General features: G+C 44.7%; 1 protein-coding gene across 1 annotated transcript in view; it reads right to left on the bottom strand.

Moving 5' to 3' along the window:
• PROM1 (prominin 1) overlaps positions 1–18,704 on the bottom strand; it is a 116,672-nt gene that overhangs the window by 36,812 nt on the left and 61,156 nt on the right. Inside the window, exons 5-10 of the mRNA XM_052642130.1 lie at positions 14,661–14,781; positions 13,725–13,788; positions 12,771–12,860; positions 5,760–5,977; positions 3,276–3,350; positions 634–697 (exon numbers count right to left, since the gene is read on the bottom strand). Of these exons, the coding sequence (XP_052498090.1) occupies positions 634–697; positions 3,276–3,350; positions 5,760–5,977; positions 12,771–12,860; positions 13,725–13,788; positions 14,661–14,781 (632 nt within the window). The remainder of the gene's footprint in view (positions 1–633; positions 698–3,275; positions 3,351–5,759; positions 5,978–12,770; positions 12,861–13,724; positions 13,789–14,660; positions 14,782–18,704) is intronic.

The following is an 18,704-nucleotide window of genomic DNA, read 5'->3' on the forward strand; positions in this document are numbered from 1 at the left end:
TTGTTTATACTGTGTCCTTTCTCTGTACTTCACCCTAGGTATGACCACCTGAATTCCACCTGTGACTTGGTTGCTTGAGATCAGTGGGATTCTCTTGACATCACTTCTGCCTCTCCAAAAGGGTAAGCACCTTAAGACCCTAGGGCAGCATGACGTCAGCCTCCCTAGGGCAGCATGACGTCAGCCTCAGAAGCAGACCAATGTTTTCCTAAAGAGACAAAATAAGTCCCTAGACAGAGCGTTCCTTTTAAAAAAATCAATTTTAAGTTCTTTTAGGAAATACATTTACAGTGAAAACAACCCAGATCTGACCTTCCAGACCATAAGCTATGTCTGTTGTTGGCCCTTACAGCGTCTGCCAGGTTATCATCACAGTCTGACCCTCAGCCCTGCAGCTTCCAGCCATAGGAGGATGTTAATCTGTGGCTAAGTATTATTTTTTTAAATTGATATCATTTGGTGAAGGTAGCATTACTGAAATACTTATTATTTAGTTTTGTAGTTCGGGGTTTTAGTGAGAAAATATATTTTTTTTAAAGAGGGAAAAAGAACAATTCTTAATAATGCATTTCTTTGTGCTAACCAGCCAACTCTTAACAAGGAGACACAATTACTTCTAACTGGCAATCTCACCTGTTATGAAGTCCCTGGTTTGATTTTGCACTTCCTCAGGTATGTTAGAAAGAGATTCATTGGCCTAAAGAAGGTTCAAATAAAATCATTATACAGAGTAAGTAGAAGAGCATTTCATAGTATTCATGTTCAGCTTAGAATGGAACAGAGAAGCAAAATTCAACCTTCATCTTAAGGATGAAATGATCACGACATGGTCATTAAAAGTCTAAAGAAAAATATTCCCCTTTAGAGAGGACTTGCTTTAATTCGTATCCATGAAAAGTTTTTAACTTTCAGTTCATGTTAAATGTTTCCACGTATTTATCCCAGTGTTTCTCAGCTGGGGGCACCTGGCAATGTCTGGAGATGTTCTAGTTATCACAACTGATAATGTCCTTGCCATTGTCGGGCATCAACCAGGGATGCTAATACATACTCCACAGTGTACTGGACCGGTCAAAGTGTCCTGCGGTTAAGAAACCCTGATCTGTACAGTGTACCACATGTAGCTATGAAGTGAAACTCTAAAAACAGAATCTTATTTTCCAAAGCAATTGCATGATAAAATTGGAAATCTAGTCTCAGGGAGAACTATAATGTCCTAAAACACAACTTAGAAAGAATACAGACTGTAGTGAGGCTCAAATGAAAATCAAAGCAGCCATGCCACGCTCTCTCACTCTTAAGCTAAATCCAGGAAAGGACAATGTCATTATTTCTGAGCAACTTACCTAAAGAGCCAGACTTCAGTCTAGAAGGGGTTTAATTTGTATTCCTTAACTGTCTGCTGGTGTATTTAGACATCTGTTAGGGAACACTGTAATGATTACCACCTCTTACGAACTGAATGTCTGTCCCCCTGGAATGTATATGTTGAAATCTTGACCCCCAAAGTGATGGAATTAGGAGGTGGGGTCTTTGGGACGTGATTATCTCATGAGGGTGGAGCCTCCATGAACGGCATTAGTGCCCTGTTAAAGGGGACCCCCGGAGAAGGCAATGGCACCCCACTCCAGCACTCTTGCCTGGAAAATCCCATGGACGGAGGAGCCTGGTGGGCCGCAGTCCATGGGGTCACTAAGAGTTGGACACGACTGAGCAACTTTACTTTCACTTTTCACTTTCACACACTAGAGAAGGAAACGGCAACCCACTCCAGTGTTCTTGCCTGGAGAATCCCAGGGACGGGGGAGCCTCATGGGCTGCCATCCGTGGGGTCGCACAGAGTCGGACATGACTGAAGCGACTTCGCAGCAGCAGCAAAGGGGACCCCAGAGAACTCTCTCTACTTGTTGAGGATACAATGTGAAAACCTAGAAGAGGTCCCCCTTATCTGAACTCAACCAGGCTGGCAACCTTATCTTTGACCTTTAGCCACAAGAACTGGTCAGAAATACACTTCCATTGTTTATAAACCACCTGGTCTATGATATTCTCTTACAGAAGTCCAGGCTTCTCAAGCGGCTCACTGGTAAAGAACCCGCCTGCCAACGCAGGACATATAAGAGATGTGGGTTCCATTCCTGGGTCAGGAGGATTGCCAGGAGAAGGAAATGGCAACTCCAGTATTCCTGCCTGGGATATCCCTAGGACAGAGGAGCCCGGCGTGCTGCAGTCCATGGGGTGGGAAAAAGTCGGACATGACTTAGCGACTCAACAACAACAATCTAAGTTACAAACTTTATAAGATTTGTGGTGACAATAAGTTCCCACTTTAGCTTAGCAACACTGATGCCATAAAAAGGAAGCTCATGACTTGCGTTTCCTCAAAAGCAGCTAAGCCACCCAGCACACTGGCACTGCAGTGGCTTTGGTACACCTGGCCTCTACATTTATCTGTGTTTGGACTTTGGGAGGTCAACCATCACAAGAGGTTTAATGTCTAGAAAAGGATTTACAGATCTTCTGATTCCATTCCTTCATTTAACAAATAAGATGACGTCAGCATGCAGAGACCGAGAGTTTCTAACGACTTGTCTAAGGGGACACTTACTTCGTTAGCACATGTAGATGAGTGTTTGATAGACAGCTAATGACTTCTTTAAAGTTCATGCTTTAAAGGATGGAGTTGAGAATAAAGCTATTCTCTCCCTCTTCAGCTCTTGGGGAAATTCCAGTATTCTGGACCAAGGTGGTCCCTGTCATTTTTTAGGGTTTAAAGTCTTGTGGGACAACCAAGACAGGAAAGCAATAGTCACTGTGATGAGGAGCTTAACAAAGAATATTTGCGATGCTCTAAGAGTGTATTAAAAAAGGGTTCTGATCTGGTCAAGATGCCCAGGAAAGGCCTCATTAAGAAGGTGAAATATAAAACTTCAGGTAGCTACTAGGAGCCCAAGAAGCTGGGCAAAGGACAGGGAGAAAAAAGGAAAATGCCAGGCAGAGCACAGAGTCTGCACATGAGCAGAAGTGAGGAGGGGCACCACACGGCTGCCTCCCTGGCAGAGCGTGAGAGCGCCTTGAGTGAGAACCAGCACAACGTCCGCCGTGACACCCATCCGGTCCTGGAGAACAATATCCGTCACCCTTGTTGGCAACTCGGCTCCAGAATGTCTCTGCTTTTTCGCTGTTACCTAGTTCCTTATGCGCTACTCTACTCTTGAAAATCATCTAAAATAAGCTGCTGTGTGTTTTTTTTTTTTTTTCTCTAAAGACCATACCTTTTGGACCAGGCTGGACAAATCTGTTTGAAGAAGTCCATCAAGCTGAGTAATGTGTCCATCCAAAGACGGGAGCTGAAATTTTATAAAACAAAGTATAAGGCCAGGTGGTTACCCCACACCCCCAATTCTTTGTCATAAGCAAGGGATCTTCTTAAATTCAACTCCTGAGACATCTATATTATAAAGGGTGTGACCTACATTTCTTCTGAACAATAGCATATTGATGGAGGAAAACCACTGGCTCAGAATAGACCCTACAAGTACTGATTTTACATGTTTGGAGGTCTCCCATAGCACTCAGCTCAAAGTGAGGGCAAGAAATTTAACACAGATTGAATACATGTGACCTCACATGTGATTGAATACCGGGACTAAACATTATTGAATACAGCTGTCAACAGCTTCTTGAAAAATAGCCTTATAAGGAGAATCCCTGGTGGGTCTGTGGTGGAGAATCCACCTGCCAGTGCAGGAGACGTGAGCTTGATCCTGGGTCGGGAAGACACCCTGGAGAAGAAAATGGCAACCCACTCCAGTGTTCTTGCCTGGGAAATCCCATGGAGAGGAGCCTGGCAGTCTACAGTCAATGGGGTTGCAAGAGGTGGATATGGCTTAGCAGTGAAACCACAACAGTCTTCAAAAATGTCAGTGTCACCAAAGAAAGACTGAGAAACTGTTCCAGGTTAAAGGAACCAAAGACACATGACAATTAAAGACAATGTGTACCCCAGACCAGACCTTGCACTGGGAAAGAGAAATCAATTTTCAAGCGCATTTTTTTTAGAAAAATCAGCAAATTTTGATATAAATTTTGGTGGTATTGGATCAGTATTATGTTACCTTAATTTTGGTAGTCATAATCATTACGTAAAGTTAGGAAACACATCAAAATATTTAAGGGTAAAAAAGCATGATGTCTACATCTTTCCTCTAAATGAGAAAAGAGCAGAATGTGTAGTATTGCACCCATATAGATGATAGTATAAACAGATGATAGGTACATAGATAAATGGATAAAATAGTATAATTAAACAAATGGAGCAAAGTGTTGACAACTGATGAATCTAGGTAAAAAAAATGTAGGCAGAGAAACTGGTACCATTGATACAAATTCTCCGCATGTTTTTTAAAGCACATCACAATTAAAAGTTACTCCCCAAAGGACTCAATTTCAAAGAATTTAGATGCAAGTATACATCCTACATATTGCTGTTCTATGACAACAAAAGTTATTGTAGTAGATTCAACACAGATATTGAATGTTAAGTGTTTGAATAAAACTGATTCACGAAATGTGAGAGTGAGAAAAATCTATATTAAAACATCGTTTTACGTAAGTGTGATGTGTACATATCACTGGGCTTCCCAATGGCTCAGTGCTACAGAGGCCACCTGCTAACACAGGAGATGCGTGTTCGATCCCTGGGACAAGAAGATCACCTGGAGGAGGAAATGGCAACCCACTCCAGTATTCTTGTCTGGAGAATCCCATGGACAGAGGAGCCTGGTGGGCTACAGTCCATGGGGTCGCAAAGAGTCAGACAAGACTTAATGACTGAGCAGGCACACAGGTACATATCACTATACTGAAACATTAAAAATATAAGTACTCATGATTATTTTATCTACATCCCAGAATTCTGTATTTTCAAGTTGCTCCAAAGCCTTTCTTTTCCTAATCTTTTTGGGATTGTGAGTATTACCTTATATTTTGGTATCTGTGGTTAACATACTAGGCCTATCATTTACAAGCACATTTTAATTTTTAAAGGTCTGCAAAAAGGCATCCTGCTTCCTTTTTCATTTTTGAAGCTGAATTCATCACAGATACATTGGTCCCAATGCAGAGAGGGAAGGCGGAGAGGCAGTACCAGGACTGGGAATGAAGAGGTACAGAGCACTGTGGATAAAATGAGTTACAGGATCCACTGTACAACACAGGGAATATAGCCGATATTTTTAAAAACATACACACTGAAATTGTCAAAGTAAAATAAACAGAGAAAGAAGAATGGTGGGGAGCTGAATTCATTCTGAGGGTGGTGGTGTGCACTCAGTTGTTTCTGGCTCTTGGTGACCCCACAGACTGTAGCCCACCAGGCTCCTCTGTCCAAGGGATTCTCCAGGCAGGAATACTGGAGTGGGTTGCCGTGCCCTCCTCCAGGGGATCTTCCCCACCCCAGGATGCGTCTCTTGGGTGCTGCACTTCGGCAGGTGGATTCTTGACCACTGGCGCCACCTTGGCAGCTCATTCATCCTGATACGTTTCAAGCAACGAATGGCAGAGAACTCTCAGGGAGCATTTCCCATCCTCCCTACTCTCCAGCTGCAGCCATTCCCACGTGGTGGCCACATCACCAGGAAGGCTGACAAGAGATCCCCCCTCCCCCCGGCCACCAGTCTCCGGGTGGGTGAACCACACTGAACCCTCCCCAGCCATCCCAGTGACACCGCCCTGGAGCAGGACTGCCCTCTCCTCACGTGATCAAAATTGGCACTGTCATCCAGGACGCTCAGAGACTTCCTGATGCTGTTGCACGTGGGCGCCACTGCAGGTAAGGAGCACTGGGGATCCGTGAGCGTTTGCTCCATGCTCGTTTTCACATCTCTCAGGCTGGTGCGAAGATACGCAGATGAATGCTTCATGTCCGTTAAGACAGTGTTCACTTCGACCAGGGTATCTCTGTTAGTTTTCATGTCTGTTAGGAACACAGCCCGCTTCAGAACAGAGGCACCTGCTGGGCTGACCAGTGGGGGATAAAAATCCCTTCCCATCTACAAAAGGACCTTAAAGGAATTTGAGATCAACTTGCAAAAATGACACTGGAAGGCACCCAGGAGAGCCCGCTATGATGGGCAGACTGACAGGGGAATACAGGGCTACTGTGGCCCCGTCTGCCTCTGCCAGCGATTCCAGCCGGCTAAGTTCCCCGACCTGGGGGCTCTTTCAGACTCACAGGGCGAATATCAACCTAGGAGTGGGACTGGGACTCATGGGCGCAGTGTTAAGTGGCTGGCGTTGGAGCAGCAGCCACAAGAAAAGGTCTCCACCCTAGCCTTGCCCAGCCTTGAGGAGGTCGGCCCAGACACCACCAGTCCCGGGTAGCTCTAATTCACGGGAAACCTGATGGCACCCAGACAGATCTTAGCGATGGATATTTAAGAAGCTGGAAGGAGACACAGCAAGAGATCACAGATTTGGTCCCTTATCTGCCGAATCTAAAAAGACATGATACAAATAAACTGACTGACGAAACAGAAACAGACTCACAGACGCAGAGAAAGACTTTATGGTTAACAGACTCACAGGCATAGAGAATGAACTTATGGTTGCCAAGGGCGGAAGGAGGAGAAGGAAATGGCAACCCACTCCAGCATTCTTGCCTAGAGAATCCTGCAGACAGAGGAGCCTGGGGGCTGCTGTCCACAGGGTCGCACAGAGTTGGACACGGCTGAAGCGACTTAGCAGCAGCAGCAGCAGGCGGGAAGGGTGAGGGGAAGAGATACTCATGGACATGGACATGGGATGGACATGTACACACTGCGATATTGTAAATGGATAACCAACAAGGACCTACTGTATAGCACAGGGAACTCTGCTCACTGTTATGTGGCAGCCTGGATGGGAGTGGGGTTTGGAGGAGAATGTATATGTATGGCTGAGTCCCTCTGCCGTGCACCTGAAACCATCATAACATTGTTAATGGGCTATACCCCAATATTTAATTTTAAAATAAATTAATAAATAAAAGGAGAATGTTAAAAAAAAAGAGGGAGAGAGAGAAAAGATCCCAGATTTAGATTCAGGCAGTCTAGGTACAGATTTCAACATAGATACTCTCCGTGTAACCCAAAGCAGATACCTGAATATTCTTCAGCAACTTCCTCATCTGAAAAATGGTAAGGCCACTGCAAGGTTTATCACAAAATGTGGGGATCAGAATGATCAGAGTGAAATCCCTCAAGGACAGAGTCCGCCTCTTTTATTTTAGAAGCCTCCAGAACCTAGGACACATTCTTATCCTTGGCAATCCCTACAGATTGTTTGCTCTCTGATTTCTCTGGTGCTCAGGAATCAATATGCATGACTAGGCAGGTAGCAAAACTTAAAATCACAGCATAAGAGACGTGAAGTTTAGAAGACACTGCTTTTTGTCTTCTGGGCTCACAAAACAGATGGTGGAATATCAGGTCACAACAGGGTGTTAGTAGGAAAAGTGTGATATGAAGGTCACTCAGTCATGTCTGACTGTTTGCGAGCCCATGGACTATATAGTCCATGGTCCATGGAATTCTCCTGACTAGAATACTGGAGTGGGTAGCCTTTCCCTTCTCCAGGGGATCTTCCCAACCCAGGGGATCGAACCCAGGTCTCCCGCATTGTGGGCGGATTCTTTACCAGGTGAGCCACAAGGGAAGCCCAGGAAAAGTGTAAACGCCCTTAAAAGCTGGTTTCCCCAATTATCTCTGGCAACCACGTAAAACTTGGCTCTAAAACCACACACACATGCACACACACTTTAACGCTTTTATGTTGCAGTCTCACCGCAGTTCTTCAAGCTACCTTCCAGGACTGGATCAAAATTCAAGACAAAGGACTGTCTGAAGCAGACCCCAAGATTTTCTGTTCCGATAAGGTGAGATCCCCACCTGGGATGAAGAGGCAGACGATCCAATCCTGGGAGCCTCCCCAGGTCTTAGAGTAAGTCACCAGACCTAGGCTGGGGCGCCACCTTGGATGACAGGGGCAGTGCCATCTCCTAAGGGTAAACCTGCTGAAGCCTCACCTAGACTCAGAGACTCTCCTCGTTAGCCAAGAGATGACCCAACCAACCTCCTACTTTGCAGATGAGCAAACAAGGTCCCGAGAGGTGAAAGAGTTTGCCGAAGATGCTCTAACAAGGTAGTAGGAGAACCGCCACCTTAACAGTAACTTGAGATAATAATAGAGACTTCATCCAAGAGTCACTCTGAGCTCAGACTCCCGTCTTTTCCACCTACCTCCCAGGTTCAGCAGCAAAGCATGGAGCTGGTACCCGGCTCACATTAGAGGCTCAATAGTATCTGCCATAGGGCAGCAAGAGCGCGGCTGCAACTGGAAACGCTCACGAGAGCGCAAAAGAGCGTCCCCAAATATGACTCACCACACAACGCGCACCTCACGCTTTAATGTGAGCCCTTTCCACTTTGGCTTCAGGATGAGTCATTTCAAGGCAAGAAACGAACAAAAACGACAAGAATGACGGATGATAAAGTGAGTTGAAGGCCCAGAAAATGTGAGTCCATTTAGGGATCATGTGTAGGGACCACGCGGCTTATGGGTGGCTATACTGCCATGTCCCAAGAATGACTTAGAAATAACTCAAAGGCTTCAAAGCATTCCCTAAAAGGTCTACTGGGTGATAACTCTGGGAGTCATTCCAAACCTACCAAGATCCCATATATTATGTATGTGAAGTCAGGGGAAAGATATTTTAGATTCTCAATTTTAACCAATTAACATTTACCAGCTCATAGCATACTTCCTTTATAGGTCCTGCCTGCCCTGCAGCTCAAACATGATTTGCAGAAATCCATTTGCAGGTTTCTGCTTTCTCCAAAGGCCACTAGGTACATAAGGCTGCAAAGAATTTTTAGCAAAAAATAAAAAAACTTGGTGAAGCAGTTTCCTAAGTACTGGCAACACCAGAGGCTAACATTTAACCACACAGGCTGGTTTTAAGAAATATATAAAACTCCAATAATACAGAAAGCACTGAAAAGAAAAATAAGGTCTGTTCTAATTGATTTCGATCCAGCTAGAACTGTAAGGCAAATGTTAAACATTGGGCACACCAGGAGGCTGACCCATTGGAAAAGACCCTGAGGCTGGGAAAGGTTGAGGGTGGGAGGAGAAGGGCGCAATAGAGGATGAGATAGTTAGACAGTACCACCGACTCAATGGACATGAGACTGAGTAAGTTTTGGGAGTTGGCGATGGACAGGGAAGCCTGGTGTGCTGCAGTCCATGGAGTCTCAGAGCCAGACACGACTGAGCAAATGAAAAACGACAAGGCAAAAAAGCGAAGTATGTGTCAACCACGCTGCATCACTTGCACACTTTTGCACAGTGCTTATGTTCACGTAACTTTGGAGCTGGAGGAGACCTTGGCAGACCAACACTCCAGTGAACGGGCTCAAGAGGGGTCTGGGGTGCAGAGGTGCCCAGCATCACCTTGAGGTCACACCAGCTCTTTCTTTTCGATATGTATTGATTTATGTGGCTGTGCCTGGTCTTGGTTGCAGCACACAGCATTCCTAGTTGCAGTCCGTAGGATCTAGATCCTGACCAAGGATTGGTGACTCCACTGGTGAAGTGCCAACATTTGACACTATAATGAGTGCACCCAGAGGATCCGTTGGATGCTAGAGGCAGTGGACAGGGAAGGTTTTTATGTGTCTACTGGACACAAGGGAAGAAGTCACAAGGTGAAGCAGCAAGGAGCCACTGGGCCCCATTCTTTCCTCCTAGTTCTGTTCCTGCCAGTTAAGTAATATTTTCTGCTAAGATACAGGACTGGGCAGGGGAGGGGGCATTGGTGGCAGCTACAGAGGGAAACTTCTCTGGGAAAAAGTCTGGGCTTCATTTTGCTTCCTGTGGCCGAAATGCTCAAACAGCAAGTGACCAAGACATCGCAGAAAACTTGTTATTCAACTCTATGACAACCCTGAGCTCCTTGTCTCAGGTATAACCTGGATACCTGGAAAAACCGAGCTAAAATCGGCGGTTTGTAAACTGTGGTCTGTGCATAGAATTCAAAGGGATTTGTGAGCTTGGAGGAAAAAAAAAACATACCAGACCAAACTTCCATCCTATTTCCACTAGCCCCCAGTTATACTTTCAGCCTCTGATTTCTCTTATGAATGTAGACGGTGAATCTCTGTGAAGGCCTTGACTGTCCCTGAAGAAGGCAGAAATCATTTCATTTCATATTCAGTGTTGTCTGGTGATATCAAGTCTGCTCACCAATACTTTAAAGGATGGTATTTACGAGACCCCTGCTACATACTATTAGTTAAAGAGCTTAGTCAACAAACACAGGTTACTCCACTGCAAACCCACTTTTCTAATACTCTGGTACTCCGGCCTGACACTCTGCTATGGAGGCTGTCATCTGATCGTTGTTGTTCGGTCGCTCAGCCTGTGTCTCTTCATGACCCCATGGACCGCAGCATGCCAGTCTTCCCTGTCCCTCACTATCTCTCAGAGTTTGCTCAAACTCATATCCATTGAGTCAGTGATGCAACCTAACCATCTCATCCTCTGCCATCCCCTTCTCCTCCTGCCCTCACTCTTTCCCAGCATCAAGGTCTTTTCCATTTTATAACTAATGCCCTTAAACTTTCAATAAAAGATGACAGCACGCAGTTTTGGGGCCACATCTTGGCCACGATCACGAAGAGCTCGTTTGTAAGTGTGGTTGCTGGAGGAAAGAGAGGTAACACTCAGTTGTAAGAACACGTACTAATTAACAGGAAAGAGAGGTTACACTCCTTGGACGGTGAGCTCTTTATCTAAAACACTCTGTTCTCTTTGTGCATTTTTTTCTTTCAATCATGTTTTTCCTCCACAGCAGGCCCTCTTTCCGTTTTTAAAGATTACCATATTTCCTTGATTCACAGGCTCCTTTCACTTTCTTTTTTACATTTTAACTTTCCTGAAATGAGGATGTATATTTAATCAATATTGCATTTAATGTGATTCTTTTCCCCAAAAGAGATTATTTATTAATCCAATGGTCTATACGATATCTGCTGCCTTAAAATCAAAGAGTATTACAGTCTGATAAGGAATCATAAATAGCACAGTATATATTGACTAGGAAATCAGAAGCTTTTCATTCTCCTTCCTCACGTGTTGAAGCCTGGAGAGGAAACTGATGATTGTTCCCTGTATTAGTTATCTATTGCTGCAGGAGATGTTATTTGGAAAGTCAGCAGTTTAAAGCTACAGAGATTTATTATTTCACAGTATGTGAGGGTCAAAACCTGGGATTGGCTTAGCTGACTGGCTGAGCTCAGGATCTCCCAGGTCTTACAGTCAAGCTGGCAGCTGGGGCTGCATTCATCTGAGGACTGACCAGGGCTGGTCCATCAGCTTTCTCAGTCAATGATCTGGTTGGCAGGAGGCCTCAGTTCCTTACCACCTGGGGAAGGAAGGGCTCATCCTCAACCCATAGAACCAAGATTAACCATTAAATGAAAATTTATTTCCATTAGTTTAAGCAGATTCATTGTGAAATACTGGACAACTGGTATACCCTAACAATACCCCAGGAAGGACAAAAGCAAGAATCCTTTTTTGTTGTTTTCTTTTTTCCTCCTCCATCCACCTTCCTTTATTTAGATACCACTGAGCCTCTGCTGTGATTGGTGATGATTTAATCATGGGGTAAGACTCATTCTAACTGATCTAAAGATCAGTTCAGTTCAGTCACTTAGTCATGTCCGACTCATTGCGACCTCATGGACTGCAACATGCCAGGCTTCTCTGTCCATCACCAACTCCCAGAGTTTACTCAAACACATGTCCATAGAATTGGTGATGCCATCCAACCATCTCATCCTCTGCATCCCCCTTCTCCTCCTGCCCTCAATCTTTTCCAGCATCACGGTCCTCCAATGAGTTAGTTCTTCACATAAGGTGGCTAAAAGTATTAGAGTTTCAGCTTCAGCATCAGACCTTCCAGTGAATATTTAGGACTGATTTCCTTTAGGATGGACTGCTTGGTCTTCCTTACAGTCCAAGGGACTCTCAAGAGTCTTCTCCAAAACCACAGTTCAAAAGCATCAATTCTTCAGCGCTTAGCTTTCTTTAGATAGTCTGAAGGTAGGCCTTGCTGTTTTAAACTTCAATCCTTAACAGGGTTAAATACATAGTCTAGGAACCCAGTTGTCTCTGGACAGAGGTAATACAGGGTTTCCCTGGTGGCTCAGATGGTAAAGAATCTGCCTGCAATGCAGGAGGCCTGGGTTCAATCCCTGGGTTGGGAAGATCCCCTCAAGAAGGGAATGGCAACCCATTCCAGTTTTTAGCCTGGAGAATTCCATGAACAGAGCAGCCTGTGGGCTACAGTCCATAGGGTCGCAAAGAGCCAGACACAACCAAGTGACCAACACACACACAGAGTTAATATATACATATATACGCATGTATACATATGTATTAGTTGAAGAAGGTTCTGTAGCATTTCGGCAGATGAAGCACACGCTGCACAGGGTCTGGAGGAGAACACCTTCAGGGACTCACATCAGAATGAACGCTGGGATTCATGGCTGCAGTGGAAAGTAGGGTGCTGGCAGAAGAGACTGTGAAGAGTGTGGGGCCAGGTGTGGAAGGAAGGGAAGGAAGGAGGAAGGAAGACAGCGAGGGAGGGAGGGGGGGAAGCTGTGCTGTCCCAGTGGAGGCGGGACAGGTGGACGCCATCTGGGTCCTGGGGCTGCAGCGCTTACCTTTTGCCAAGTCCTTGATGTCCTTCAGCACAGGGAGCACTTTGGGTTTGAGACGCTCATAAATGCTGTCTCCCACCAACGAGTTAATATCTAAATCCCAAGAAGTATAAGGGACGTTGAGGATGGGCTCTTTCTCTCTTTGCCTCTGACCTCTAGGTCCCAGGGCAGGGTCCTGTGGCCTGGTTTAGTCTCTCCCACTTTGCACCTCATAGCCCACTTGGGCAGAAACTGTTATGTGGCAATTTCTTGGCACACGTCAAAGTGCCCACACCGGCTGCACCCCTCAGAAGACTTAGCGCAGACTTGGTGTTTCTTCGACCCGGGAACCTGTGTGCCTTCTCACCTTGATCCCTGGCTGCCCGCGTCCCGCCCCCATCTCCAGCTGGACCGGGGTCGCTGAACCCTGGCTCTAGCGACACCTGGAGGTGGATCCCTCTTTGTTGCTGGGCTGCCTTGTAGGACTTTTAGCCACATCCTTGGCCTCTACCAATGAACGGGACCCGACCTGATCGGGACATTGAAACTGCCTCCAGGCATTACCGGACGTCCTGAGGGCAAAAGAGGCCCTGGCTGCCAACAGCTGAGCACTCGGGAAACAGCTCCACCCACCCCTCTGTCCCGGAAGCCACAGCTCCTCTGGGTCCCGCTCTGTCTTTAACAGCAGACGTGACAGAGACCCACTTCTTCTCTCACGAGGGGAGTGAAGCAGAAGTGCCGTGGCTGCAGGAAAGCAAGAGCGTTTTCATAATAAATGCGAGGTTTCAGTGTTTGAGTCACCAACAACGCACTCTCAGGAACACCAGGGAATTACGGTTCTGTTTCTCCCCTGTGTTCATGCAGAAATTGGAGAAACAGCATACTTCGTTTCTTGGTCTATGTTTTACGGGAAATGACCACAGCATTTTCTAGCCAAGACAAACAACCAAATTTGAGGCAACGTTCTATGTTACTCACTATCCAAATCGTCAAATGCTTTCTCCTTAGGGTGGGTAAACTGGTCCAGTATATAGTCGATTTGCTTAAAAAGAAAAAAAAAAAAAAAGGGTTACATGAAAACTCTTGTTGAGGTCCAAGCCACAATAAAAAGAGATTTAACATCTGAAAATTAGGCAGGACTCCCAGGTGGCTCAGTGGTAAAGAATCCACCTGCCAAGGCAAGAGACGAGGGTTCAGTCCCTGGGATGGGAAGATCCCCTGGAGAAGGAAGTAACAACCCACTCCAGTATCCTTGCCTGGGAAATCCCATGGACAGAGAAGTCTGGCAGGCTACAGTCCATGAGATCACAAAGAGTCGAACACTACTGACCAATGAGAACACACATGCATACAAATATTAGCAAATCAGTGTTTATAAAATGGGTTTCATTACCAGAGCAATTTCAAGCAAACGATGTGAGGTCAATTATATTTCCAAGAAAGGACAGTGACACCAGAGATATCATGAGAAAGAAATCATGAGATCTTTAAAATGCTTAAGCACTTCTATAATAAGTATTATGTTATTACAATAACATAATAAAGACAAAAAGTAAAGTGAAGTGAAATAAGAGCATGCATGCATGCTAAGTCGCTTCAGTCATGTCTGACTCTGTGCAAACCCCATGGACAGCAGGCCACCAGGCTCCTCTCTCCACAGGATTCTCCAGGCAAGAATGCTGGAGTGGGTTGCCATTTCCTTCTCCAGAAATAAGAGCACTAATTCTGAAATGAGACTTGGTACTCTTGAAAAAAAAAAAAAAAAATCACTCACTAGGCCTTTATTCTTTTATCTACAAAATTAAAAGACAACACCTGGATTTCAGCAGGTTCAAATGTGATTCCAAATATAAAAGCAATTCCAAAAGGCCTCAAACACAAAGCATTAGGGGAAATACAGGTTGTGGTCCTTACCCCTGGCACCACATTGAGGAGAGTTCTCAGGTCGTTGAAGTTACTTTCTGACAATTTCCGAGTCTCTTCCACGCGAGTCCTCATGTACTGATTTGCCGCAAAACCGTAGATGATCCCGATGCTGCAGGAAAGGGGATGGAGAAGGGGACATATTTACTGTGCCCACCGTGGCCGGGTGACCAGACACAGAACAGCCCCGCCAGCCAGGAGCAGGGAGATGGTCTTCCTAAGAGCCCCGCCCCTTCACAAGCCCCGCCCCTCCACTGCCGCAGCCTTCCTGCCTCCAGCCCATAACCCACCCACCACCACCTGTGGACCCCAGAACCGGACTCGGTCCTCTCAGAGAAGGCACATCCAGCTCAAGACACATTGTTCTGAATTGGAGTCAGTCCCAGTGAGGTGGATGAACCTACAGCCTGTTATACAGGGTGGAGTAAATCAAAAAGAGAAAAACATATATATGGAATCTAGAAGAACGGTACTGATGAACCTATTTGCAGGGCAGGAATAGAGACTCAGAGATAGAGAACAGACTTCCGGACACAGCGGGGGAAGGCGAGGGTGGGATGGATGGAGAGAGCAGCATGGAAACATATACATTACATTATGTAAAACACGTAGCGAATGGGAAGTTGCTGTGTGATACAGGGAGCCCAGCCTGGCTCTCTCAGACCATCTAGAGGCAGGATGGGGTGGGAGGTAGGAGGAAAGCTCAAGAGGGAGGGGACTTGTGTATCTTATGGCTGATTCATGTTGATTACGGCAGAAACCAACACAATATTGTAAAGCAATTGTCCTCTGATTAAAAGTAAATAAATTTTAAAAGATCGTTCTGTTAAGTATGAATCTCATAAATAGAACAATGTTGAGAGAACAGAAGTTACACAGGTTATAAGGCAGGGTGTGGAATACAGCCCCTCTTCTGTACAGATGCGAATGTATGTATACAGGTTCTGTGCAGCACATGTGCACACACATGTACACTCGCACACACACACACACGCACACACAGGTACCTCATACATACCACTGCTTCCCTCAAGAAGACTATCAGGAAAAATATGAAAATCATAAGATTGGCTTGTGCTTTCCCATGTTTTTGGCTAATCTAGTTTGTCTTTGTTAACAACTGCATTGTCCAGGTTGAAAAGAAACACGAATTACTTTAGCATTAAAATGTTATATGAGAAGCTACACATAACAGGATACATCTTATGTCATTCCATTTTATACGAAGTACAAAATCAAGCAAAATGATGAAGCTAAAAGTCAGTGGTTATATTTGGGGGAGAGGTTGGTAATGATGTAATCAAGTGTGTTGACTTCATGGAAACTCATACACGTGCGCTTATGATAATGAACACTTTTCTCCATGTAAGATGTACTTCAATAAAGAGTTTCAAAAACACTGCATGAGGGACTTCTCTGGTGGTCCAGTGGTTAAGAGTCCATCTTGCAGTGTAGGGGACGCAAGTTCGATTCCTGGTCAGGGAACTAAGATCCCACATGCCATACAGCAGCTAAATCCGTCTGCCTCAACTACTGAGCCCGAACACCATAACTGGTGGTAAATATAATGAATAAGTAAATAAACATTTTTATACACATACTACATGAAAGACATCTGGCATGAAAGCTGCTTTACATGAAAATAAAAACCATATTTTTCGAGCCACCCAAAATGTCTACATTTTATACATTTTTATATATGTCTTAAAATTTATATATATGCCTGATTTTATACATTTATCATTTTAAGGTCTCTTAATGTTGACTAATTACTAACAATCTCTTGACAAATTAATTTGACCAACTGGTTTGTTTTTGTGTCAAAGCTTTTAAACATTAAAATATTACATTTAAAACTGCTAATCCCCAAGGCCCTGTTGGATTTAGCCACTAGGTGGCAGCAAGAAGTTACATAAACATAATACACACTGCAGAAGTTAAAATTGTTAGTTTGTAATGAACTGTTCGTTTGTAACCATAGAATAGAAGGTGTAACTATGTTTCTAAAAGTTTTGCAAATAATATGCAAACTTTGAGGGAAAATATGATTCAGAATATGAAGACTTCTGCTTCTTCACCAAAAGCAGCATCTTAAGAATTATATGTTAATATTTTAACAAGTAGGGTGGCCAGCTGTCTTTTTTGCACCAAGTCTCAACTGTCCCCAGGACACCTCTCAGTCCTGCATAAATGGGTAATCACTTGTCCCATTTCGTCATGAATCATTCCAAGAAGTAAGGCTGGTCCCATTACCAAAGAAGAGGGGTGGTAAATTAGGAGGTTGGGATTAACATATACACACTGCTGCTGCCGCTGCTGCTGCTAAGTCGCTTCAGTCGTATCCGACTCTGTGTGAACCCATAGACGGCAGCCCACTAGGCTCCTCTGTCCCTGGGATTCTCCAGGCAAGAATACTGGAGTGGGTTGCCGTTTCCTTCTCCAATGCATGAAAGTGAAGTCGCTCAGTCGTGGCCAACTCTTAGCAACCCCATGGACTATATATTAAATAAATCACCAACAAGGACCTAAGGACCTGCTATATAACACAGGGAATTATGCTTCAGTTCAGTTCAGTTCAGTCGCTCAGTCGTGTCCGACTCTTTGCAACCCCATGAATTGCAGCACGCCAGGCTTCCCAGTCCATCACCAACTCCTGGAGCTTAGTATCTTGTAATAACCTATAAGGGAAAAGAATCTAAAATACACACACACACACACACACACACACACACACATATATATATAGAAGAAGGGAATGGCTACCCACTCCAGTATTCCTGCCTGGAGAAGTCTATGGACAGAGGAGTCTGGCAGGCTACAGTCTACGGGGTTGCAAAGAGTCAGACATGACTGAGCAACTTTCATATATATATACACACACACATATTCACACACACATACACATCATATGTGTATATATACTTATATCTACATATATATGTATAAGTATATATATAGTATATATACACATACATATATGTGTGTATATGTATAACTGAGTCACTCAGCTGTATAAGTATATATATGTATATATATACATACATATATGTGTGTGTATGTATAATTGAGTCACTCAGCTGTATGTACACCTGAAGTGAACATGATACTATAACTCAACTATGGGCTTCCCTGGTGGCTCAGAGGTTAAAGCATCTGCCTGGAATGCGGGAGACCCGGGTTCGATCCCTGGGTTGGGAAGATCCCCTGGAGAAGGAAATGGTGACCCATTCCAGTACTCTTGCCTGGAGAATCCCATGGAGGGAGGAGCCTGGGAGGCTACAGTCCATGGGGTCGCAAAGAGTTGGACACAACTGAGAGACTATACTTCAATTAAAAAATTAAAATTTTCAAAACAACAAATACTTTCCCACAGCAATCTTACATAGATGCATCGGTCTTTCCAAACGAACCCCCCCAACAGTCTATAAGAGCATGCTGACGCTACTCCTCATGGCTGACAAGGTGCAGCAGGAACACAAGACGTGGGGTCTGGTCCCACAGCTGCCAGCAACACATACTGTGTGAGCTTGCGAAAGTCCTTTCCTTGTGTGAGCATCAGGTGGTATCACAAACTATAAAAGCCATCAGACCAGTGCTTCTGAGACAAAGGAGAGAGGTACTGGGTGTCCATGAAGGCTCCAGGATTTTACGTTTGCATTCATGCTGATGATAATCTTTCAAAATGAAATTAACAATAGTCTCTGGCACTTGGAGGACCATGCTCAAATCCATTTTCGTCTGTCTTAAGTTGGCATTCGTATTCATGATGCTGAAATTACACCAGAGCAATAATGCTCAGTCGCTCAGGCGTGTCCAACTCTTTGCGACCTCATGGACTGGGGCCCACCAGGCTCCTCTGTCCATGGAATTTTCCAGGCAAGAATACTGGAGTGGGCTGCCATTTCCTTCTCCAACAGCAACAATTGCTATTATTAATAAATGATGTATTCATGCAAAATAAGGCCAAATAGCCCAAAACAGCAACTTTGAAGTAATGTCAACAGAAGAGAAAAAAAGTTGAGTTACAGTAATATT

Source organism: Budorcas taxicolor, chromosome 6, assembly GCF_023091745.1.
Source record: "Budorcas taxicolor isolate Tak-1 chromosome 6, Takin1.1, whole genome shotgun sequence".
NCBI classification, from domain to species: domain Eukaryota; kingdom Metazoa; phylum Chordata; class Mammalia; order Artiodactyla; family Bovidae; genus Budorcas; species Budorcas taxicolor.